Here is a 27,945-nt window from a genome sequence, read left to right as displayed (position 1 = left end):
TACTTTCTATGTTCCATTTACATTCATTTGTATGTTATATTTACTGTTTTGAGAACATAATTCTAATAATAATGAAAAATATCTAGTTGAAAACATCAGATTTATTATGTCATAAACAAAACAGAATTATGATAAAATAATGCAATGTAACAGTTTTTCTGTCATAAAAGATAAAATTGTCTGTAATAATTTAAAATTTATACACTGATTTATTATAAAATATAATACAATATAATATTTGTACAAAAATATTATCACAAATATTTTGCTTCCTGTTTTTAACTGTGAAGTTTGTCAGTTTCACAACTTTCTTCTGCAGACCTGAGAGAGAAAATAACAAAAGTTAAGAAATAAATCTTAATTCAATACAAAAGTTTTCAAAAACATTTCATTCAGAATAGTACCTTAATTGTTTTGAGAAAAATTTCTTTAATAGGAATAGAGGAAATTAATAAATTAACACGCTGCATACGATTGCACTCATATAAGATTAGAAAAAAAATTGGTATGAAAATACGAGTCATGATCAACCACTTATAGATGGCATGCAAAACACAAGTAAGTTTGAATTTCATCAAGAATGCTTCATGTAATCTCTTATGCGTTAAAGATATATATAAAAAGAACATATTTTAGCAGTTTCGTAGCCGAAGAAAAGAAACTTTTGAAGATTTTAAACTTTGGTTTAAAACATCAGGTATGCATATTATGCACAAGGAAGAAGAAACACGATATGCCAATCTACATTGCGATTCAAGAACAGAAAAGCAAAAAAGACCGAAATTTTTCACTTTGGTGGCTTTTACAATGAGATTTTGATAGGGATCTCTTTGACAAGTGTCAATTTAAGCAAGGGAATTTTTGGCATCTTTAAAAGAATGTGATAATTAAAGATTTTTATCCCTTCACTTGGAGCGTGAAAAAATGCTGAGACAGCAGTTTTATAGTGTGTATGTTAAAAGTAATTAAATAAAATGTGAAATTAGATGAGGAAATAAGAGAATGTTTTAGCATGAAGTTAATACGAGGATTTTGAAAATTAATTAGGATTTAAATTAGATTTTAAAATATTATTACATATATATAGATATATTACCACTGTCTCTCTAAACTTAAATAACTTCAGATTAAATACATGTTGACAACAGTGGCTAAAACTTCTTTTCATATTAAATAATTTAATTTTCTCATTCATTTAGTGAGAATAGACTAGGTTTTGCAGTAAAAGAGTAAAATACAATTTAAAATTTGATAAATTAAAATTATCATCAAGCTGTTCATTCTTAAAATTTCTGTACGTATGTTTAGATAGTTATTTTATTTCAATAATGTTTAATATGTCTTGTTAACTATGTTTAGTGCATCATACTTAAAATAGTAAATTACACTATTCACACCAATTTTGAGCTATATTCATCTTGTTTCACTTTATATCCTGAATTCATCTGAAAACACTAGATAATTCTTAATAAAGTTGCTCAACACATTAAAAAAAATTATTGTGAAGTGTTTAATGTGGTCTATTGTTTCATAAAAATAAACTATATAGCTATTTGGTTGTAGTGGGATGACTTTACAATCCTTTAATATAATTTTGGTTGTATAATAAACATCTCCATCATTGTTATTTAGACTTATGACTTTTTTTTTTTTTTTTGCATTGCAAAAACTATACTAAAAAGTATCAACGTACTAAATATATATACTTTGAAATCAGGATTATATGCTCCGGAAAACTCCTGCATAAAAGCATTATTTTAGAAGAAATTTAAGTCACAGGATACAAATTAAATTGTTAATATAAAATTGAGTACCTGCATTTTTGAAGTTTTTCATACAATTTTTTATTTTCTTCACATAATGTTTTCATATCATCATAAAGGCTACGCAAAACTGATGTGCGTATCATAGTATAAATATCTGAGGATTCTTTTTTCCCATATTGAATTTCCAAATCCTAAAATAAAACAACATAACAAAAAATATAAAAACACAATTTCAATGTGATATTATATAATTTATTTTCATATCAGACAACTGTTATTTTAAATTTTTCGCTGTCATTATTGCAATTCCATTATTTTAATTAGAAATTATAAAATACCTTTCCAATGAAAAATAAAATTATCTTGATAAATATTTTTAACTCTAATTTTTAATAGTACAATAAGTTTACATTTTCTTAGACCAAATACAAATATTTGTTATATGTTTCTTTTTACCATCAAACACATATATATACAAAACAATAAATACATTAAATGTTTAGGATGTCAGAAACTTGAAATTATCTGGTAATAAAAAAATTCCAAAAATATAAATTCTAAGACTAGGCACATATTACATCAATTGAAAATAATGTTGAGTATATATAATCTTGCATATGTTAAGCATGTTATCTAATGTTTTTGTTGAATAGCATCCTATATAAAATTGCTGCAAAAATTTATTCTCTTGTATGCTCAACTTATATTTAAGAAAAATGAAAAATTATGTTAAATGATAAGTATTATTTTTGCCCCCACTCACAGTGAATTTAATTAAAGTGCAATATTTATTCAGAAGAAAAGAGAGAATTAGTTTGATGTCATTTATTAATATTATTATGTTTACTAATTCATAAGTATCAGCAAAATTTTCAAATTAGCAATATTTGAATTAAAGTAACTTGAGTCAGACATTTGTAACATACAGTATAATTAAAAACTGCTTATAAAATTAAAACTATCAGACCAGTTTTGAAACAAGAAAGCTGCATTTCATAAAATAATTAATTGCACCAAACATAAATACTGAGAAGTACAATAAGTATACAGGGTGTGCAAAAAAAAAAAAAAAAAAACTCGGACAAAGTTATTACATCATAAAATAGAAGTTAATTAATTTCGTTGTAATTTTTGTTCATTTCTTTTAGTCTACCACTTCAATCATAGCATATTTTATAATGCATCTTTTAATTTAAGTATAGTTTTGCGGCTTTTTTGTAATGCGAAGCAAGATATGCTATTTTAGAGTTGTTTAAGCAAGGAAAACAAACAGTATGAAGTCGTTTGTTTTCTTAATATACCTCAGCAAACAGTGTCTGATACAATCTATTATTTCAAAGAGCTTGGAAATGATGATCAAAATCCAGGAACTGAATGAAAAAGTATGGTGAACACTTTCAATAGCCATAAGGTTATCAAAAAGCGAGTTCAATGAAATTCCGAGTTTCCACGAGAAAGATCGCTTTTGAACTGGGACTAATGGACCGATCATTGCAATGAACGGCAAAATCAGAGCTTGGACTGAAGTCTCACAAGATCCAAAATGTTCAGCTTTTCACTGAAGAAAACAAACTCGTGAGGCTCCGAAGATATTGAAAACTTTTGAGATAGGCCGCAAGTCAACGCTGAGACAGATTCCTTTTCAGTAATGAGAAATTCTTTACCGTCCAAAAGCTCATAACTCCTATAACTATAGGATCTAGTCTTTAGATGCTCCTTGCACTTCAGCAAGTGTTGAACATCGCATATATCTAAAGTCGGTCATGGTCTAAGGCGGAATTTGCGCAAGCAGCAAAACATCTGGGTTTTTTTTTTGGATGACGTCATTAAAATAAATCAAAGTGTACTAGCGGGACATTTCAGAAGCTGTTATATTTCCGTGGGCCAAAACGCACTTCGGTAATGTAAAGTGGGAGCTTCAACAAGATTTTGCATTGGCTCACAATGCTAAAAAGACAGAAGAGTGGTGGAATGCACATTTTCCGGACGTTATATCATTTGAGAGTTGCACAATACTCGCTGAATCTCAGTCCCATGATTACAGTGTATGATTCATTTTGGAACCTGGGGCTTGCAATAAAGGACATGAAAGTTTGGACTCTCTAAAGCAATGGCTTCGGCGGGAATGGGATAGATTAATGGTAGAAGACTTGTGGCCCATTGCTGAAAATTTCAATAAGCGTTTGTGCCTCTGCATAAGGCAGCCACTTTGAAACAAATAAAATTTATTTATTAGTAAAAGTCTACTCTTATTATTATTTCTTAATTTATTTATTTTTAATCAAGTTATATTAAAAATTGTTTATCGGATATTTCTATTGCACCCAGTAATTAATTGAACAATAAGATGAATATATGTTTACAGAAAAAAAAATGGTCCTGATAATAAAAATATTATAGAATTACTGCATAAAAGAAAATTAATCATTCTGAAGGATGATAAAATTCAATTCCCTAAAATGCAGATATTCAGCATGTCTGAATTATATATAAAATACTTACTTTTAAAGTTTCTTGAAACTGAGTGTTATCACAGGGTGGATTAATATTTCCAATTTCAAGATTACTGTTATTTTGTTCAATGAAATCCATGAAGTCTTCTTCATTTACAGCTTTCTGTTTAGATAATTCATTATGTTCAATCAAATGCTCTTTACTGTCTAAATTATTATTTTGCACAGAAATTTCTTTATTTGACACATGCATATGCTTATCATTTGATTCCTCAACTACAAATTGATCTGCAATTTCAGAATTCTTTACAGTTTGATTTTCTTCCGATACATTCTTAACGTTGTCCTCGGTTTCACTGATATCCATTAATTCATCGGTCAGTTTTTGAAAGTGATTTCCAGAAGTTTCATCTACATTTATTAACACAGATTTATTGCTGTCTTTAAGTTTTTCCTTTGAGCCAGTTTTATAAGTTTGTTTACATGAATTCAAATTGTTTGATTCATTTTTTTGAGTATTAATATTTTGGAATTCTTTATTTAATGCATTGTGTGTTTCCTTTTGGGGTTTTAAGTCACTTTCTACCCTTAATTCAACATCAGAGTTCATAATTTTTAAATCATGATTATTATTTTGATTACCCAAGCTATCTTTAGCTTGATTTTCTTTTGAGGACAGATCAACAATGGAACTAAGGTTAGAATTTCCAGAGTCAACAAGGCTATTGCCATCACAATTAGAATCTTCTGATTCAGCACAGATATCACTACCAGGATTAGAATCACCTGAATCAGCATCAGACTGATTACTTAACTTAGTGCTATTTAAAGCCTGAATACCTACACTTAAGTCTGCTGTAGTCTTATCATTCTTTTCATGACTAGCATTATCTATATCCATGGCCATGTTTTCAGCAACATTTCCATCGATAAAAGTTTGATTCAATTGCAAATTATTGTTGCTTGAAGTTATATCAATGTCCACGACATCTTCATCAGCATTTCCTTTCATCGATTTTTCACTAAAAAACAGAAAATGTTAATCTTATTAATATATTATGTATATGTTAAAATATTAACATAAATCATAAGAAACTTCAAAAAAAAAGTAGAAAATATTATGGAAAGCAATATATAATTTCTAATATCATGAATTAAGCTAAGATATTTGTTACAAAAATAATATGCATTGTTTCAAATAATACAGCAGATTTCTAGAATTAAAGTCACCATATAAAACAAAGATACATTTTAGAAAATGACAATTACACTTCCATCTTTTTTTAAAATCAGGTTTAAATTAATTTTCATTTCAGGATAAAGAGGGATTTTAATAATCTCTTCAAAGCTTATTCATGAATCCTCTAAAAATTCAGAATGTTGCATTAATTTACCATTGCAATGCTTCTCTTAATCTTACTTTTAAAATATTTAAATAGAAATTTGTTATTTTTATTGAAATTTAAATCACTTTCATTGTTTCATCATTGGGTTTTCATCATTTCATTCCATTAAACAAATAAAAGAATGGGGGGAAAGGAATGCACACACACACTAAAAATGATAATGCCATTTTTTTTTTAAAAAAAAAGTTGAGAAAAAGGAAATAAAATTTAGCATGAATATTTTATTTAAAAATAAGGGTATCAAAAATTATAAGTTGAAAAAAACTTGCAATTTATGGAAAAATAGCTCTATTCTAAATTACACATCGAGTTTATATTTTGGGAAATATTCAGAACACAAAAGAATTGATTTTAAAAAATGAATATCAGCATATATACTCAGAGAATGAAAGGCAGCATAACTGCTCAGATATAAATTATTACATTATAAACAATCTATATAACATCATTAAAAGTTGTATTTAAAGGCAATTATGTATTAATTATTTTTTCAGATATTTTTATACACTTAAATACAGTATAGTATATATCTTACCCAAAAAGCAAATCAGTATCACTTTTTACAATTTCTTTGTTCTTCTTTTGAGCCTATTGAGGAGGAAAATGCAAATTGTAATACAGCATTTTTACTTCAAAATAATAATAATATTAAAAAGCAACCATACTTATCATTGCTCTCTACATAGGAATTATTTAATATGAACTGAAACCTACTCCTTACTGAGTTAAGAAAAAAGTGTTAATGATTAAGTAAGGGAAAGGGGGGATTCAATAGACAGATTTGTTGTAGATTATTTATAAAATAAGAAAAGCTAAATGGATCATATTTTCAATCCTTGAGCACTCTGAAGAAATACCATTTATATTAATTAGTATTTAGCTGCTTTTTGCTATCATAAAGAAAACATTATATATGTATACAGTTAAAACAAAAAATATGCAAGTATTCAATGAAAATGGAAGTCTCAGGTAAACATAAAAGAAAAGTTATATCATGTAATATGCATGTAAGTTATGTTTAAAACAGATTCGATATATTTTGACATTCAATTATGGCACTTAAAGTTGATATTAAACAGGGATACTATAATTAAATGCACTTAAAGTTTCTTGGAACTTAACAAAAATAATTTATCCATTAAGAAAATTTTAAAAATTCTATAATATATGCATAGAATATGCAAATGTAATAAACAACATCTGTTAACAAATTGAAAATATTTAAAATCGTTTGCATATGCCTGGTCAATAACCATATATTTTTAAATTCTTTTATTTTTGACATATATTGTTGACATTTATATTTATAGGGGTAGTAAATTTTTAAGTTATACGAGATATAACTAAAAATTAGTTACAATAGAATTAATTTTTAGAAATAAACAATAGAATAATGATAATAGATAATAGAGTAGAATAGATAATAGAAAATTAACTATAATTAAAATAGTATTTAATAAACATTCAAATTAATTGACATTTCAGATAAATGATACACTAATAGAGTTTCTGCTCTTAAACATGGCAACAAATTTTTAGACATGGGAGAAATATGAAAAAGATTTTAAATTTAAGAGATTAATAATTTTAAGGAAAGATAATCTAAACAATTGTTTGGACTTAGCTACTCAATATTTTCTTGATGTAATAAAACATGTAGGTAACTTAATATTAGCTATTACAGGATTCATACACTAATTTTATCTTTAAAAAAATAAGCACTTTATATGCATTTTTAGAGAGAAAATAAGAACCAACCTTAAGGTAAAATTTTTATATTATTATAAAAACTATGAGTTTGATTAAATAAATTAAGTTGGGTATTAACTAAGTATTCAATTTTATAAAAATGTAAACATAAAATATTACAGGGTATTATTTTTCACTGACACAAACTAAGTTATTTAAAATGCTTTTAATGCATGATTCAATTAAAAAATCTTATAAAAAGATTTTTGTTGCATATTTAACATTATTTAATTACACTATAGCTACAAGTGCAATTCCAATTCCTCCAAAAAATGGTAAACATAAGCAAATAATCTAGAATACACAAATCAAGCTAATTTTATTAAATATGTAACTAAAAGTTTGGAAAAAATCTGTAAAGAGAAACAAGCTCTTTTTATTTGTTCAGTTATCTTGCTAGTAATTTTTTCATTTTTCCAAATTCATTAGATTTTGCTAGAAGTGAAAAGTTTCTGGCAAGTACATATATATATATATATATATATATATATATATATATATATATATATATATATATATATATATATATATATATGTACTTGCCAGAAACTTTTCACTTTTATATATATATATAATCTTTGTACTGAATTTCAGAATTCCTTTTCAAAGAGATATTTCTTTTTTTTTTTTTTTTTTTTTTTTTTTGTAAAGAGAAGAAGAAATCAAAGTCTTTCTTTATCTCTTTTGCAGATATTTCTTTCATTAATTATTCTCATAAAAATTGGACAATATTTTGAATGGGCTGATGTTGTTAATGTTCTCGACTCTTTAATAATGTTTACTCTGCCAGGCTGCTTTATATGGTCATAGACTACATAGTATGAAAGATATACTTTTCATTCACATTTCTCACTTCAGTCTTTTTATTGATGCTAAATCCTCTTTCAACAGACGCTTCTAAAGAGTCAAAATAATTTTCAAAACTCTCTTCAATTTTTTGAACGTTTGATCTTCAAATAAAGGATTAAATAAAAAGCTCATCCAATCTCATTTTATTGGTATTAAATTTTCAAAAATTAGTAAAGGTTATTTTACAAGAGATCTCTAAATTCCATGAGAATAGCAATATTTTTATAGCCTTTCTAATGAAAATGTAACACAAAAATGCTTCTTTTTTTCCATGCTTCCTTATTCTGTGCCAAAATAACATGTCTAACTAATGCATTACTTACTGGAGATCTATTCCTTATGCATTTCAACATTTTTAAACCCCCTACTGATAATTTTGCTTGTAAAACCTATAACATTATTAGATAATTCTTTTAGATAATGTAAGATTTGCTATAATTTATTCCTTCTTATACCTGCACTTATTTTATTAATTGTGCATTATTAGAAAAATTACATTAATAATTTACTAAAGAAATAATTTCAACTTAGTAATTTTCTTTCAAAACTTTAAAATATCAAATATAACTCATTTTTATAATGTTGCATAAAATAAGATGCATAAAAAGGCAAAAAAGGGTCACCACTTTGGCACATTTGAAGAAATAGCTTAATATGCTCCGAAATACATGAGAAATTAGTTGATAATATCCTCCACTAATACTTAATTGCATATTCCCTAGTAAAAATATAATCATTCCTCCAGCATTAAAAGAACAGATCTTGGGTAAGACCTTGAAAGCCAAGAGTACTCAGATTTTTAATTTCACCCACCCACCATTAGTCCCACCAGTGTGTTTCTCAGTACATCAAGAAAATGTTTGAATGATCAACTGAATCCAAAATTTGGGAGAGCTATAATTTCAGATAGAAGATAACTTATCAAATTTCAATTATCTAAGTTGTTGCTTTTTTTCTTTGGTGTTTACATGCATGTAAATATGCAGACCGATAGATAGTAAACTTCTTGATGTAAATAGTTCAAAATTTTGATTTGGATTTATACTTTGGTTAAAACTGTGCCAAACTTTACGAATGTAGCACTTTTTGATTTGAAGTTATTGCATTCACTTAAACTTGAAAAAATATAAAAAATAAAATCTTTGAGAAAATGGATTTTGCATCAAAATTTGATAGAAATATGCAAATTAATGTTAGAAAATTCTAACTTAATGTGTTTTCAAGTTACTGTGTTCTACAGACAGACAGACATTACTCTAAAAATGTATTTTTAAGGTTTAAATTAAAAAAAGAGCAATTGGATAAAAGCTTGAACTCAAATTTCTTTTTCTTGATTACAATAATTTCTCTTTCAGAAATCCGTACACAAAAAAAGAATTTTATTGACATCAAAATTTTGTCTTGGTAAATTTTAGTAAGTAACTTTGGAGCATTATAAACATTTTATTTTACTTTTATTTTTGAGATCCTTGAATCATTCAGTATAATCACTTTTGAAAATTCACATTTCAATAATGAATGAAATATACATTTTCTGGCATATTGTTAAAAAATAGTCAATTTTTGTACAAAAATTACTTAAGTAAAAATACTGAAATAGTTTATTAATGGCAAATCACTAAATCATGTTGAAATATAACTAACAAATACCCTACAAACAATAAACACATATAAAAAAGCAACAATGTGCTGCAGTTACTGTTAAAAATTAACACATATGGTTTTCTAAAAAAAATTATTTTTACATTATCTAAATGAGCAAAAGAAAATGAAAGACTAATAAAAAAATTCAAGGGTTATATTTTCCCCTCACGTCACTATTTCCATAAATTAAAATAAAACCGTTTCCATTGATCTCCAGATTCATTGAGTTAAGAAATAAAAGATTCGACACTGCAAAGAAAATATAATCATATAATTGGACAAATGTAGCAAGGTGAAATTTTTTTGCATCTAGAAACAAGCACCTGGATAAAAACTAAGCACTTTTAATGCTCTTATATAAGGATCACTAATAAGCAGTTTTTAAGGACTTTGTGCATCCTGTACTACGTTAGAAAAAATTCGACTGATAAAAAAATTAAAATACATTTAAATGAATAATTTTCATGGAACAAGTAGTAGAGTGCACTAGATGGAATATTAGCATATAAGAAAATAATTTTAAATACTTTTTCGGGTTTTGCTTGCAAAATTTGTAATATATATTGTTTATCAAATATTCACAATGTAGTATTTGAATTTTGATGATATAAAAGTACTGGTTAATAGAAAAGAAAGAAAAAATATATATATTGAATTATAAAAAAGTTAAAATATGGCTAAAAATCTGCAGTTTGCCAGAGTTAGACGAAAGCCCAGGGACACTTTAAATAAATACAACTTTGAAACTGGCAAGATAAAATATATCATAATTTAAAAAAAAAAACTGACAAATTAAAATAAAATGTGTAGCCCAAACTAAAAAAAAAAAATAGCACAAAAAACATCACTAAAAAATCTGAAAATGCTGAAATATCAGACAAATTAGATTAAACTGAAAATAATTTACATTAATTTTAAAAGACTAAATAAATGCCTGCATTTGCATATTAAAAATTACTAAGAAAAAAAAATGCCAAAAGTAAAAATGTCCAAACAAAACATTAGCAAAAGCATGCAAATAATAGATATCAGTAAACAGCAAAAATATGTTAAGTATTTCAATAGGAAAAAAAGGAAATATTATAAATTTTTTAATTAAATTTGAAAAATCAATTAAATTTTTAAAAATAATGGTACAGAAATTAAATGTACATCACAATAAAGGTAATTTTTTGAATTTTAAAATGGCATAGTTATAATTTTTTGCACAATAAAATGTTCTGAAGTTTAAAAAAAAAACGAAAAAATTATTCTACTTCTATTTCAGTCTCTTTAGAGTGACTCAGTAACTATTTAATAGTACAGTTAATCATTTTAAGAGCTGAAGAATATGTGTATTAATAGTTGTTTGATTCCATCAAAGGGAACATTGTACGAGATACAATCCAATAGACATTAAATTATTTATAGAGAGATTTTCTTTGCACTACTAGAATATAAATTGAAAGTACTTGTGAAATATATATAAGCCTAAAATATAATACAGCAACTTTTACTTTCCAAAAACTTATTTACTGCATGCTTTTTGGTTCATAACAATCAAACAAAATATATTTATATTTTCTAATCTGGCCAATGAAGTTCTATTTTAGAAGGATTAAAAATATATATTTAGTCATGCTATAACAGTAATGGAAGAATGCTTTATAAATTTAAATGTGGTCTTTCTTTCTACATTTGTAGTTTGCAAAAGAAATTATAATAATAAAACAAATTAAAAAATTATATTACTTAATGCTTTCATCAACTGTGTTCTTAACACAATGCCATCTAGTGACACCATACATTTGTAATGCAACTTTTTATTTATTTTATGAATTTTTTAAATTATTTTCTTTTAATTACTATCTATATTATGAAAATTATTTTAACAAATTATTTATTTTATGAAAATGATAATATTCTGAAAATCTCGAAAAAGCACCAGCAACAGAAGTCATGCGGTACCACACGAAATAATTCCAATCAGAGTAGTGGAGGAAATAGTTACATGAGTATGTTAAATTTTTAAATTGTGAAGATACAATGTCCAGTTTAATTAGATTACCCTTCGATTTTAAAGTAGTCTATGGGTTATTTGACTTCTAATTTTGAACTAGTCAGATGGCAATGATATTACAAGAACTCCCATAAAATTTCCTTACCACATCGATATAATCTTTAGAGATATATTTAAAAAAGGGAAATTATCTTGAAAATATATAAGAATAAAAAAATCATTAAAAAAATGACACTTACCTTAGCTAATTCAAGCCTTAATCGTTTGCACTCAGCCTGAGATGACAAAAATTTCATTTCCAATTGATAGTATTTTACTTTTTTTAATATCTCAACATCATCATCTTTAGAATGTCTCTTTTCTTGAACAATGGATTTTATTTGTACGCTATTTTTTATATCACTGTTTTTTCTAACAGGCAATGATTTAACATACCCATCAACCTAAAAATTTTTATTATAAAAAGTTTAGAGTTAAAAAATCACTAAAATCATAAATGAAATTTAAAATAACATCTAGTTACTTAATAAATAACAATAACCATTTCAATTTTTCAAATTTTTACAGAGTAAAATTAATTTTTTGAAAACAATAATGAAAATGCATCCTTTTTCATATATCAGTACACATTATGTTACAAGCACAGATCAAAGTAAATTAAAATATTATATATATATAATTGTTACTGGTTGTGAAAATCACCAGTAACAAATTTTTAAAGAAAAAGTTGTTCATGCTTTTGTAAAAAAAATGGCATTACTTGACAAGTGACGGTTTTCATACTTTTAGCACTTAGAAAGAATTAGGAGATAAAAAATGAAAGACAAAGGATTTCATTAAATATTTGAAATTATAAAATGTAGATTCAAAGGTCATTCATTTCATTTTAAAAAGTAAAAATTAATTTCTTTAAAAAATTTAAAAATATAAATAAATTATGCACAAAAAAGTAATTAAGAGTAATTGATTCTCATTTCTTCCATAATTCTACATACAAGTGAATAATTTTATAGCCGAAATAAAGCCACAAACAAAACAAGTTTAAAATTTCTATGCCAAGACACAAAAGTGATATATTAATCCTATTTAATAAAAAATATATATATCTTTCTCAGTTTTGTTTTAAAAACATTTAAAATTTCTAAAAATGATATTTTTATTTTTCATCCTTTTTTCAATAGATTTTGATTATTAATTTCATGAAGACTAAAGCAAAAATTCATGCAGTTTAATTCAAAATTATTAAAGGTTACAATCTAAGTACTGAAAAAAATACAATGAAATTAATATAAGCTACATAAAACTTTTTATGCAATTCAACATAATCAACAAAACCGATCTGTAATGCACAGTCAAATAAAATATTATCCAACATAGATTACCATTAGGGATTGCAATACCGGTATTTTGAGCCATTTGTACAATTTGTAATACCGGTATTCACAAGTTTAAATACCGGTTTTTCGGTATTTACCAGAAATTTTTAAAATTTCTCCACTATATGTTCAGATATCGCGAACATAGCAAAATAGTATGCGTTTTTGTTTTTATGTCTCCATAATGGGCGAAATTAATTAGCTAATTAATGGTTTAATTAATTGCTTAAATCTAAATTAGCGAAACATGGATTATTTCTGAAAAAAAAATATTGTATCCTTAACGACTGATGGAGCAACAATTATGAAAAAAGTTGGAAAGTTGATTGGTGCTATGCACATGGAATTCAATTAGAAGTAATAGATGTATTATACCAAAAAAATAAAGAACAGAAGAATCCAAATACTGTGAATATAGAAATTTCGGATTCCAACTTTGAAAAGAGTAAGAGTGAGAGTGATATTGACAATGAAGATAATGACAATGTAATTGTTGAAGAAGATATTGCTAATGAGTATGAAATATTAACCTATCAAGAATTGCTTCCTATAATTTATAAAGTTCGAAAAATTGGTAAGATACTTAAACGTTCCCCTATAAAAAGGATATTTTACTAAAATATATACTAACTGAAAATAAAACAGAATATATGTTAATATTAGATTCTAAAACACGTTGGAATAGTTTACTCCTAATGATAGAACGATTTTTGAAACTGAGAAGTCCAATCCAAAAAGCAATAATCGACTTAAACCTGTAAATTAATTTTTCAGATAGTGAATTCGACTTAATATACTTCGAATAATATCAGCTCTACTTCCAATAAAACTGACTATTGAGGCATTGTGTCAGAGAGATTCTAATTTATTAACAGCTAATGCAACAATAAATTTCATGTTGCAGTCACTGAAAGAACAGCACACATCACTATCTGAAGAATTATATATTACATTAAAAAATAACACAGAAGAAAGGATACCAAAATAGAAAATGTCTTATGGTATTTACATAATTATAATGATTTTAAAAATGAAAATGAAAAAGAAGAAAAGAAAATAACCAATTCAAATCTGATGAGCTAGAGTAAATTTTCTTAAAATTTTTTACCCACAACCCTATCCACATTCAGAAGAATTCGGTTCAATTATCGAAGATTATGATGTCATTAATGTCGATAGTGAAAAGAAATTGTCTCTTGAACAAAAATTAGAATTAGCGATAAATAAAAAAATTTCAACGAACCAAAATACAATACAGAAAACAGCTATATCCGAAACCATCCGACGAGAAATCGCTTTATTTGAAGATGAGGGATTTAGAGGTAAATACTTGGAAAAAGTATATTGCGCATTGCTAACAGTACCACCAGCTAGCGTAGATGCCGAAAGAGCGTTTTCGACAGCTGATAATTTTTACACAAAATTACTTTTCAGGCTTAATGACAGTACAATTGATGCATTATGTTTTTTAAGATCACATTTCAAAAATTTGTAATTAGTACCCCAGACTGAATAGTGATATTTACACTTTTTTGTGATTTAAATAAATAAGATGTTTCTTTACTTTTTTGTGATTATATACTGTTATAATTTATAAGTTACAAATTATTTTTTGTGATATTTACACTCTCTAACAAAACTGGCAAATAAAACAAAGAAACACCTGTGTTTTCTTTCTTTTTCTAAAATGTTTAATACCGGTATTAACCGGAATTAGAAAAATTTCTAATACTGGTTTTCTAAAATTTCTAAACCGGTTTTCTAAAATTTCTAATACCGGTATCAAGATTTTAAAAATACCGAATACCGGTATTGAACTTTTGGTCTGGTATTACAATCCCTAATTACCATACATGAAATGATGCCTAGTAAGTCAATAAACATTGTTTAAAATTCTTGAATGATATATTTCTTTTAACCTGACAACAATCAAAATATGTGCCAAAAGTAGCAATGGTTTGGTACTAAATGAATGAAATTGCTTTAACAGCACATAAGCTAATATTTCGGCATTTAGTATGCTAAGATAAAAATAATATTTCAGAACAAAATTTATTAAAGTTCTAGATATATTCCATTATTATCATTTGAGTCACAAAATTAGAAGAAGGGGAAAGCAGCTTTATAAGCATAATTCGAAATTAATAAATTATTAAATCAAATATAATCTATAAAAGAACTTACTTTTGTATCTAAGATACTTTGACCTTCTAGAAATTTTTCTTTTTGAAGACTAGATAAATTGGCTTTATTTCCATCAGAAGCAGATTCTCTCATTTCATTAGATTTCTTAGCTTCTTTATTTTCACTGACATTAAGAACAGCTGTACTTATTTTATTAGTGATATTGCTAACAGAGTTATTATTACTGATTTGTAAATTATCTTCCACAGGTTCAAGCATGTACATATCTCCTTGAGATTCAAATATTACAGATCCAGGCTTACGACCGGCAATAGATGCTAGTGGAGGAATATTAATTGCAGGTGCAGAGCTAATTGGTTGAGTATTCAATACCACACTGCTCACATTAGTAGATTCAGAAAGGTTAGTAGAAACACTAGTAATGTTCTTAAGTGTTGCATTAGAATTTGTTGTGATAATTTTAGAAAAAGGTAGCTGTACTTTTTGGACTTTGATTGTATTAGATACAGTAGTTGAAACAATAGTTTTAGAAGCTACAGGAGGTTGCCCAATCAAAGGAGCTGCAAGAGAAACATTTTGCAATATTGATTTCGGAACCTGTTGTGCTGTACTAGTTAATATTGGAAGATTTTGTAATAATGGTTTAGAAGTCTGTGGCCCATTATTATTTAAAAATGAAGCAGGTATGCCTGAAATTATTGGAGTGGGTATGAGCTGAGCTCCTGGTGGTAAATGTGTAAAAATTGGAAGATTGCTATTGGATATTAATGGTCTAGGTAGAACAGAACACACTCCACCTGGAATAAGAGGACTTGAAATGATTGGTTGAGTTTTATTTGGTCTTACTGTAGATGAGAGAGTGGAATTTACACTACTTGCTACAAAAGGACTAGAAAAAGGCACTGAAGGTCCGATTTGACTTCCAGAGTTAGGAATCAAAAGCAATGGAACAGTAGAAGTATGAGGTGGAATTTTTATACAAGTAGCAGGTCCAGTATTTGTCTGTTTGCTTTGTGACTTTTTATCAGAAGATTCAATTGGTGTTGATGATGATACAGGTAGACGTGATGCTAAGCGAGAATAAGTCATTTTATTCTTGGCTGGTGGACGAGGAACAGTCATTCTAGGCCGAACAGGTCTTGTAATTGGAGATGGAGGAACAGGTGGAGTTAAAACAATACCTGGACTGAAATTAGATGGCAATAAAGGTGCAGCTGGAGTACCAATAGGTATAAGATTGTTGTTAATAGACATAAAGGTTTGACCTGGGGGAAAAGAATTCAATAAGATTGGATTAACTTGAGGAATGTTTGAAATACTTGATGGAACTGAATTTTGAGCAATTGATGAAACAGGTTTACTGACAGTTAATGTTGAATTAGTAATTGATGTATTTTGAATATTTGACACTAATTTCATACTTGTGCTATTTGCAGTTGGAGCAGAGGAATTAGCAATTTTAACATTTCCTGGGAAAGTGTTAACAGTACTTTGGGCAGGTTCAACAGCCTCAATAATAGTTACATCTAAAGATGGATTTAATCCCAAACTGAGTTTTTGCTCTGCAGAAATAGTCTTTTCTATTGCATTCTTTGTACCAAATGTAATATTCTTCACTGAAGAAGAGGCACTTTTTTTGGGTGGTTTTTGTACAGCTTTTTTTGTTCTTTTCAAAATTGATGGTCCAGAGCTTTTATTGCTAGCTGTAGGACTTTTAATTACATTATCATGACAAACAGGATTTTGTGGAACATCCAATATATTTTTAACTGATGAAACATTTTCTTTTTCAGTTGCAGTAGGAATTACAATAATTTGAGAAGGTGCAACAGTGTTCCGAGATTTCTTGGAAGTTTTTCCTTTCTTTGGTGATACTGTTCCAACATTTATTGCAGGTCCAATTGATATAAATTTTTGATCAGAACCAACCATTACATTTTGATTGTTGTTCTGCCCAGGTAAAGAATTTAAGAGAACAACTTGGCCAGATAAAGAGCCATCATTAATAAATTCAAAGGTCTGGTTTGTAATGGGGGTAGTATTTGCAATAGATACATTTTCAGATGTGGTTGCAGGAGTGGCTGGAGTTTCTTCCTCCTTTGAAATGACAGGAGCATCAGTATTTGATGAAACAACAGGAGTATCTATATTTGATGAAACAACAGGAGTATCTGTATTTGATGAAATGACAGGAGTATCTGTATTTGATGAAATGACAGGAGTATCAGTATTTGATGAAATGATGGAAATATCATTATTTGATGAAATATCAGTAATTGCATCATCAATACTTTCGGTGACTAATTCAACTTCAGAGGTAGCAACAGATGAAGCTGGTGCTGGTGACAGAACATCAGAATTGGTAATAGCTGTGCTTACATTATCTGCTACACTGCTCGTAGTAGTTATAGGTGGTGGAGTAACTATTTTTTTCTTTGCACTTGGTTTCATACATGCTACTGAAGCCAAACTATAACTAAAAGATCCAGATTTTTTTGTTGGATCCTTTTTATATGAAAACTTCTGAGATGCTGGTTTAGAAAAATTGTCTGGTATTTTATTGTTTGTGTTTTGAAATAAATTAGAAGATTTTTTAGATACTTCCTTCACAAATGTTTCAGATAAAGAACTATCATTTGATTCGGTGATAAAAAATATGTTTCCATCTGGACTTTGACCTTCAAATTGATACTTCTGATCAGAAGTTAAAACTATTTCAGTAGTTCCCAAAGAACCTGAAAGAATAATTTCCTTTTTAGAACATTAATATATCTAATATTTTCATAATCTTAAATTATAAAAACCTTACAAAATATATAAGACTATATTAAATTACTAATACACTCAATTAAATCATTTATTCACAACAATACTAAATTGCATTTGTAAATTCTTTTAGTTTTGTTTTTCATTATGAAGGCATATATGGCTTCTTATTCGATTTCAAAAATATAATTTTTCTTATCATCTACTACTAGTTTATCAGAATTCTTTTTGATTCAAAATTTGCAATAGACTGTTTTTTCTTTGACAGAATGCACTAATTAAAATCACTCAAGACTGTTGCAGTTAATCTGCCACTAGTCATTTACTGTAGCTTGTATCTACTGCAAAAGATGTCATTTCAACAGAAAACCAGAATTTCTTTCAAGAAACCCTTCCCACTCCTCACCCCCCCCCATTATCAGTTAATTTTCCTTTGTAAATGAACAAAAAAAAATTAAAACAGACTTCATAGGTAAATAAAACAAGTTTACAATAAAATTTTCAGACAACAGATAGTAAAAACTTTGTGAAATTTGTTTATTATAACTGTTTAAGAATCAATAGAATTTGACATTTTTAGCTTTACAAGCACTCAAATTGGAAAAGCCACACGAAAAAAAAAATTAAATTTGCTAAAAACATTTAAAAGAGAAAAAATGGTTACAAATTTAGAAAAAATTGTAATGTTTTTTTTTTTAATATTTTTTTTTATAATAGCAACCACAACATACTCTTCTTGTTATATTATTTGTGCATAATGAAGAAACTTATTTTATAATTCTAAAAGAAAAACAGAAAACATTTATCTATACATATAAATTGCTTTCCTTCATACTCTTAAAATTCTGTTTCTGAAATTTTTAAAAATAAAAACTCATTTATTTCAACTAGTGAGTCATATGAACTTTAAAATTTTCCCATATCACTTGAAATCAAACAACTTTTAATTATCTAAATTGCTATGTAAACAATTATTTAGTTTCACTTTCTAAATAAGAGAACTCTTGACTGAGATGATACAAGGACCAGATGCATTACCAACTTCCTATTTTGCTCACTTTTTGTTTAAATCGGTTTTTTTCCAAATGGCCATGGTCAAAGATTAGACTAAATTCTGAAGAGTAAATTTATCTTTATTAGTTAACTAGCCGCCTTTGGTGACCAGCTGGTTCGCCAATCTTAATGTTCGTTAAAATTTTAATAATTAAATATTTTATGCAATTCCTACTTTAATAGCTTCTTCATCAAAATATTTTAAAACTTCAAATTTTGATAGTCATATAATTCACTCATAATATTATAAACGCCTTCAGTCATAATGTAATATGTATCTCTCTAATTTTCTGTTAGTTCCCGTAGAATTTATACTATAAATTAAAGTGGAAAGGATTAATCTGCAATTAATATAATATTTTTTACTGAAACAAAGTATTTTTTGTAATATGATTACTGAAAACAGTCACTGAGTGTTTAAACTTTATGGGCACTAAAGAATATCTTTCCTAATTTATGTAATATTTCAAGAATTTGTCAACAAAATATTCTCAGATTCATCATGACCAGAAGGATTAATTAACAATGTTTAATTTTAAATACATCAAACACTAAGAAAATAAAACGAATCGTTTAAAATAATCGGTTGAAAACAGGTTAAAAAAACTACTTAAAAAACGATGTACTTAAAACTATAAGCGTATACAAAAAAAATATATAACTAACATAAATACAATTTAATTACAAAAGCATGCAACTAACCTAAAAATAATTTTAATCATCCGTTGATAATGGTTGTCATGTCAACAATCAGAACACAATGCGCATGCGTGAATTTTCAACGCCAGTTACGGTAACGCAAATGCGCGAGTTTTTCTACGCCAGTTGAGGTAACGCTATGCAGATTAGAAATTTTTAATTTCCTTTATTCTGTTTTATTTTAATTCAAAAGTACTTAAGAATGAATCTGAAAGATCGATTAATTAACAATGTTTAATTTTAAATGCATCAAACATTAAGAAAATAAATAGAATCGCTTCCAATAATCAGCCGAAAAATCTTAAGCCTAGCCTCATGACTGCTGGGAAAAAAAACTGAAGCCGTACACATTTGGCAGTGGGGAAAATGAAAAGATTTTTTTGGCGGAAAAGTTAGTTTTTAATTAATAATTAAAATTCTAATTAAAAATTCTACAAAAGGGCTATCCTATCTTTTAAGTTAGATCAAACTGCACATGGTGTGCAAATTTGATTAAAATCGGTTAAGTAGTTTAGGAGTCCATCGCGGACAAACAACGTGACATGTAATTTATATATATTAAGACTATGCTTCATATTTAAAATAGACTGATCTATGGTTTTATGATGCAGATTGCGCCTCCTTTAAGAAATCACTTGTATCATTTGTTATATATATAATTCCATAAATAACTGCAGATATAAATATATTGATGTATTATAGAATGATAATTATAAAGATATATTTTATTTCAACCAAGTTAACAGAAGGCAAATAATTATTAAAATACTAGAAGTATTATCAATTTATACAATTTTATTTCAATTTTCTTAAAAACAGAACTTTTAACAAGATTACCTGCTCCAATATTAAACAAAAAATAAATGTGGTAATTGTCAGCAATGATGTATGAAATGCAAACTTTGTATAAATCAATTAGGAATTATATAATGTACTTTAAGGTCTACAGGATCATTAAATGACAAGTTTTAAGCAAAATATAAGGAGACACTCTTAAAATAAATGTTTTCAAAGAAAGTTTGCAAATGTATAGTAAAATAAGGAATTAAAATGGCATTTTGCATTATGAATGCAGATTATGACATCCCATTCATGGCAGATACTCAACCAAACAAAACAGATGTTTTGATTATATACCCTATTTACAATCATTTTTCTCTATACTCATACTGATTTGAAATTGCGACTTTTCTGAAGAGTGGGCAATTACATACTTATTTTAATACATATTTTATAGTAATTAGAGTGGAACTTCAAGAAAGAAGTTTATATAAGTGTTTAATGAATTTTTGTGAATAGCATATAAGCCAGTTAACAACTACGCTAACGAGCATATGCTTTTGTATCCTGGTTATGTTACTGGACTGCAAACCACAAGGTCCCAGGTTCTATCCTCGCTCAATACAATACGTTAAAAATTGATTGGAGCAGTACTTCCACTAGCAAGCCTTTTCAAAACCATCAGATTGCCTTCTCAGATCAATTATATAAAAATCTTAAAATTCAGAATATCATATTCTTTAGAGCAACATATATCTATTGACAAATATTTGGTCAGTAATAATAAAACAATTACTAAAATCAAAGATTCAACTTTTTTTTTTCTGCCACAAAAATTAATGTTTATTGATTTGTCAATTAAAATTACACAAGAATTTTAAACATTACCTTTATTCCTTTAGTAAGTAATAATTACATTTTTCAATTTCAGATACTTTAAATTCAGATTTTTTGATAAACTGAGGACATGTTTTTGTTGACAGTATAACAAGTAACAATTCTCTTCCAACGTAACTGATTATACTGTCTAGTATCTAGAACATTTTGAAAGAAAGCTTTTCCCTATTTCAATAACGTGGATATATTTTACAACTGCTTAAAATATCAATCACCATAGCAGTGCAAGATATAAATTTCATCTCTCTCCCACTTCCAGGTGAAAATTCAGACTGTTTTTAAATAAAGGTGGGCACCATTCCCCCTCCCCTTTCCATTACTGCAAAATTTTGCAGCACAGCAACAACCTATCCCTACACCAATAAATAAGACAAATTAACATTGCAAATAAATTTTTGACACACACACACACAAAAAAAAAAAAATAGTAATGCATAAATGAATATTTGTGCATTAACTGCATGTCACTGGCAAACTTTAGGTTTTTTTTCATTAGTAAACACAGTCAATAGACTAAAAAACATCTTTGATTTTTTTAGCAATTTATTACTGGCTTAGTGTTAAAAACACAAGTACCCATAAATGTTTTACCGAATACTTGTAAAAATAATTAAAATTTTTTTAAAGTATTTGTAAAAATAATTAAAAATTTTTTTAAAGTATTTATATACATTCAAATTTTTCAATTTCTTTTCCTAGCATTCAGACTTTAAGAATGTTAGCTACGACTAATATATTTACCAATAGCGGCATCCAGTTCATCCTCTTCAATTGGAATAATATGACCAACATGAGTATTCCAGTGCTCAATTTTAACACCTTTTGTTTTTGTAGATTCAATGGCAGTTATAACTGCAGGACAGCTATCTTTAACTGCAACTCCACTTTTCTTTTCCCTCATTGATCCAACTGAGCTGTCACATCGATAAATATGAGTCTTATCATTCGATGGTAATTTTTTGGGAGGTTCTCTCATTACATATTTACAGTAATTCCTCTTCTCCAATTCATTTTTCCAAACCAAAAAATCTAGAAAAAAAATCAGAATAAAAATGCTATTAAAAATACTACTTCAAAAGTCAGAAGAGAAGTTTCAAAATTATTATAAACGTTTTTTCAAATCAGATAATTAGAAAAAATCATAAAAAACTTCCACCCAGTTCTTGTCTTCTTTCATTAATAATAGTACTACAATACAAATCCTCCCCCCCCCCCAAAAAAAAACTATCAAATTACAAAAATATTAACTTTTACAATTATTTATCTAATTTGATTTGCTTCAAGTTATAAAGATGAAATTTTGTAATCCAATTTTTACTCATTTCTTGACATACTGGAGTTTGGAAATTTTGTACATTAATTATTCTCAATGGCAATACACAGTTATAATATTTTCAAAATTTTAAATTACCAGTTAATCAATTAATTTCATCAAAACTTTATTATATGTAGCTAACAGATTTGATAGAGAATTTAAGTAAAAAATTATTTCAAGCTTAAATAATTAAAAAAAAATATTAAAGATTAAAATGCGGACAATAAATAAAAGAAAAGAGGATCCAACTTTTTAGTATGCTAATAAAAGCATAGGTATTATTAAAACTGTTAACTTTTACATACACTTTTATACATAACAAAGTCCCACACCCGAGAGAAGTAATAGCCACCTAAAAGTCAAAAGAGGATCCAACTTTTTAGTATGCTAATAAAAGCATAGGTATTATTAAAACTGTTAACTTTTACATACACTTTTATACATAACAAAGTCCCACACCCGAGAGAAGTAATAGCCACCTAAAAGTCAAAACCATCATACCAAGACACTAAAATAAATTAATTACATTGAAATAAGAATTGTTGCTTAAATTTTGCACTTGTATGCAAAATTGGATCTGCAAACTAATTTTTTAAAAATACAACTCTGAAATTGCAGAAAAGGGCTGTTTACGAGAATTACAATGAAAATCAAACTCCACAGTAAGGTGAAGCATTTACAAATATCAGAACCATAACATTATTGGAGAACAACTGAAAAAGGCAAGAAAAATGAAACAGGAGAAAAGTTTCATTTTTACTGTTAGACCCCCATTTCGACTGTTTGAATTTCCCTGATTTTTCCCAGATAATTCCAGTTGTTTTAAGAAATTTCCCTCAAATTTTTCAAACGTTTCTAATATTTTCAGAACAATGTCGCTTCATTTTATTCTCTGTAATTATTGCACAATATATTTTTAAATGTATTTGAGACCTGTATGATAAACTTGTTCCTTGTATGATAAACTGTTCTTCACAGACAGTTTACTGTTTTCTTTGGAAACAAATTACATTTGAAGTTGTCTTTCAGTTTATATCAACACTGAATCAGCCTCATAATTTTCTTTGAAAGGATCAGCTAACATTTCCATGAATCAAGATTGTACTCTTGTCTGGTACAAGTAAAATCCATCTTTGAGTGCTCTTCAAACTTTAGCGTTATAAGCAAATTTCTAATCATCAGAATTCCCAGATTTCATATGTATTTTGATATAAAAGAGCTGTTCTTTGCTATTTTGATCTTTATAACCAACAATCATCAGAACCATAGTCACTATAAATAAAATCTACTGTATTTTACTACACTATAGAAATTTTTTGAATGTATTTTAATTCGATATTAATTTTACATTAGAAGTGAATTTACTGCATATAATCATTTTATAATTTTAACATAAATGTCTTCAAACATCAATGCTTAAAGACACTATGGTCAAGTTTATAATGTGCATTTCCTAATTAATATCCAACCGATAATAAAACCTTTCATCTACCTCAAGATGCAATTCCATGATAGGAGATTTAGTACCAGCATTTTGAATAAAATCTCACTACATTATTTTAAAATATGAAAATATACATGCATCATCTCATCATAATTCAAAATTCAACCATATACAACTTTAAAAATGAAGTACATTAAATAAACAAATGTAAGATGCATTATAGAAACAAAACAAAATTTAAACAATGCAATTTTTTAATAATTAAAAATAAATATGAAATAGCATATAAATATTTATAATAATTTTTTAAGAAAAAAAATTTTTGTTTATGCTAAAAGACCAAAATTCACTGAAATTTTGCAGCACTGAATGCATTGATAATATATCTTGAAAGTGGTTCATTAAATTTTATTTATTTATATATTTTAAAAACTACACAAACCATAAAAAATCAATAAATACAAAAAATTGATAAATAAAATAAATGTTTAAACAAAAGTTATCAGAAAAAATTTACAAAATTAAAAACTATAAATATTTTTTAAAATGAAGAAGAATCAAACAACTCATCACTATAAAAGTTTTTGGACTTATCTTTTAATAGCGTACTTTGAATGAGACAGAAAAAAAAAACTTACCATTAAAAGATTTAAATAAGACCACTTGTCCCTCCTCATTATGACCGTGTATGTGCCGTAAATGGTTTCGGTACCCTTCGATCCTTAAACACTGTGTGCCACAGAGTGGACAAATGCGATTTTCCTTCCCAGAAGAGCTAACTGTGTGTATTTTCTGCACATGTTTGTTCAAGTTTTCAAGTTGATCAAATGATCCTTTACAGTACTGACAGACATATGCATTTATTGGTTGTTCATGCTCCATGTTCAATCAAGTTTCATGCATTCTATTAAATGTTTAGCAAGCTGATAAGCAATTTCAAAAATTAATTGTGCATTTTTTTTTAACAATCCCCATAGTGTTTTGGATAAACGCCGAGCAATACAAAAAAATCACCTCCAATAACACAACGGTTGATTCACAGGATATAACCGCTCGAGGTTAAGTCGCATTGCGCATGTGTAGTTAGAAAAGAGCTAGGTGCTGCATCTTTCGTAAAAGAGGAAAAGCATTAACGTCATCGATACATAAGCACAGAAGTGATATCCATGTTTCCTATGACGCATGCGCAATTACTAATCGGAAAATTTTAAATTGTTTTTTTTTTTTTTCAGAAATGTGACTTCATATTTTTAGTTTGATAAAACTAAAACTAATAATTCCTTAGCAAACTGATACCGTGAAATTAACTTTCACGTCTAATTAATACCGCATGTGTGCTTCAGGAAGATATGCTGCACTCCGGTCGAATGCAATCCCGCCAAATCAGAGGGATGAAGCTGTGAAGCGTCAGATTTCACCAGAATAAATTCAAGAGCATGCGCAATAACGCTAACATCCAGTGCCATGCGCTCTTCACTAGTCTAGAGGTAGTGGGGATGTCTCTTTCCAAATATCTCTTGATTTGTAGGAATGTTAAAACGAAGAAAAGTTTAGGAGCATTGGCGGATTGGATCTGAAAATAATGGTTGTCAGGCTACAACGGGGGAAGGGGGGGGGGGTATTCTACATACACATATATATCGATAAATTAAAATAAGTTATTCAAAATCTTAAAAATGTATTTGATATATTCCTAATTACATTACATAAATATTAAGCTTATTTATGAAAATAAGGAATATCAAATACAAATGTAAATTTTTGATTGAATTTTATACTATTTTTTGATGGGTGCGTAGCATACTGATATTTCGAAATTATATTGTTACTTTGGGAAATTTTTTTTATCCAAACTTAAAATAAAGTCCAAGTTATCTATCAATTTCACCATTTTTAAGAAAATGGTCTCTTACTACCCACCTTTGATGACCAGCGGGTTCGCCAATCTTAATGCTTGTTAAAATTTTCAATTAATATTTTTATGCGACTTATTTTTTAATAACTTCTTCATCAAAACATTTTTTAAGTTTCAAGATAGTATTATTATTCAGTCATACTATTACAAATGCCTTAAGCCATAATGTTCTATGTATCTCTCTAATTTTCTGTCAGCTCCCGTAAAATTTTTAATGTAAATTAAAAGGGAAATGATTAAATTGCAATTAATAAAGAAAACTTTTTTTTAATATGAGTACTGAAAACAAAGTCGTTCACATTTAAATCTCTACAGAATATCTTCCGTAATTTATGAAACATCTCAAGAATTATTTAGCAAAAATTTCTCAGATTCATCATAAAATTTGCTTTTTAGTTTTACTTTCAAAAGGACTTTTAAATGACGTGAATAACAATATTTTATTTTGTTTCGGTCCATACTTATACTTCAAAAAATTAAGAAGTCTAAATTTTAAACAGTCCTTTGGTCCTAAGGAATCATATGCTGCTTAATATTCTTGACATTTCAACTTTTTAATAAATTAATGAATGTTTCTAATTTCTGATATCAAATCTCATCGATTTATGTAGTTTAAACAGAATAGTTTATAACTATAACATTTTCATAATCTTAAGCCAATCAGTCTTGAGAAACCCTTCCCGCTGATTAGGGTCGGGTACCCTACGTAAAGATGATACGTATCATCTTTGAGGTGGTCGATGAAATGGTCTAAAATTACCCATTTTTATTGAATAATGATATTTAAATATTCTAAATCAGTCAGTTTTAGTGATTGACTTAGTTGATTGGAGTATAAACCTTTATTTAAAATATTAGAGTTTGAAAAATATTTTGTTAAATATGATGTACAGAAAAGAGGAACTGGATAAAAGTTAAACATTCGTTATTTATTAAAGCATTAACAGACTAAAGCTACATGCAATATAATTATTTAATTCATTTTCGACCATTTTAGAAAATGTATTTCTGTTATTAATGATTTACAAAATAGCCATTGGATTTTGAATTGAAAGATATATATTAAACCACGCTTGTCTTAAATAAAGTTGCTTTATTGAATTAATGATACAAATATTCTAAAAGTCATAGAAAACTTTTCTTTGTATTTACTTTTTAGAAAAATCATATTTACTTCATTTTATACACACACGTGCTGAAAATTACATTTTTGTATGTCTAATTTGTAATAATAGTTGATTGATTTTTTAATTTGAGCTTTTGTCAATTTGATGCAACATATTGATAAAAGCAATTTTTTCCTTTTGACGCGTAACGTGTACGTGCAGGTTAAATTTTATTTTTATTTTGTGCGAAATAAATTGTTGGAAAATATGATTAAATTATTTTTTAAAAAATTAATTAAAAATGGAAATTTAATTTGTTGGTTGAAACATTAGTATCATTAAAAAGCTATTTTTTTTTATCTCCAATACGATGTTAAAATCAGTTTTGCGCTGTAATATATTTGGAAGTTATAGCGGAAAAACGCACAACTTTCGCTTAATTTTTAATTACTTAAAATTCTAATTAAGAATTAGAAAAAAAATCGCTCCGAGGTGCACAATTCTGACTACTTTAGGGACAATAAGCATTTTACTTCTCTAAATGATTATGCAAATGTATAAATAACTATCTCTGCATCCAAAT

General features: G+C 27.2%; 1 protein-coding gene across 4 annotated transcripts; it reads right to left on the bottom strand.

Annotated features, from left to right (window-relative positions):
* Positions 1-102: 102 nt before the first annotated feature.
* On the bottom strand, positions 103-25,737 carry LOC129971510 (uncharacterized). 4 transcript variants are annotated; one of them, XM_056085344.1, is made up of 8 exons: positions 24,980-25,737; positions 22,324-22,611; positions 15,427-18,122; positions 12,106-12,309; positions 6,161-6,213; positions 5,064-5,241; positions 1,815-1,957; positions 103-321 (listed from the first exon to the last, which is right to left on the bottom strand). In XM_056085344.1, exons 1-8 carry the CDS (start codon positions 25,221-25,223, stop codon positions 279-281), a joined length of 3,849 nt encoding a protein of 1,282 aa, XP_055941319.1. In that variant the 5' UTR covers positions 25,224-25,737; the 3' UTR covers positions 103-278. The 4 variants fall into 4 exon arrangements, with proteins under 4 accessions (XP_055941319.1, XP_055941316.1, XP_055941317.1 ...); XM_056085341.1 differs by having other exon boundaries at positions 104-321; positions 4,269-5,241; positions 24,980-25,736; XM_056085342.1 differs by lacking the exon at positions 24,980-25,737 and adding an exon at positions 24,390-24,520 and having other exon boundaries at positions 104-321; positions 4,269-5,241.
* Positions 25,738-27,945: the final 2,208 nt, after the last annotated feature.

The sequence above is a fragment of the Argiope bruennichi genome, chromosome 6 (genome assembly GCF_947563725.1).
Source record: "Argiope bruennichi chromosome 6, qqArgBrue1.1, whole genome shotgun sequence".
NCBI classification, from domain to species: Eukaryota; Metazoa; Arthropoda; class Arachnida; order Araneae; family Araneidae; genus Argiope; species Argiope bruennichi.
Note: the sequence above shows the minus strand (reverse complement) of the source record. Positions and strands in the feature narration are given on the sequence as shown.

Bases quoted from the DNA above. Each gene is read 5' to 3' on its own strand.
- LOC129971510 (XM_056085341.1), bottom strand. From the start codon at position 25,223: ATGGAGCATGAACAACCAATAAATGCATATGTCTGTCAGTACTGTAAA. The intron at 22,612-24,979 runs GTAAGTTTTTTT...TTTTTTTTCTAG, and splicing joins CTTATTTAAATCTTTTAATG to ATTTTTTGGTTTGGAAAAAT. The intron at 1,958-4,268 runs GTAAGTATTTTA...GTTTTATTTTAG, and splicing joins AGTTTCAAGAAACTTTAAAA to GATTTGGAAATTCAATATGG.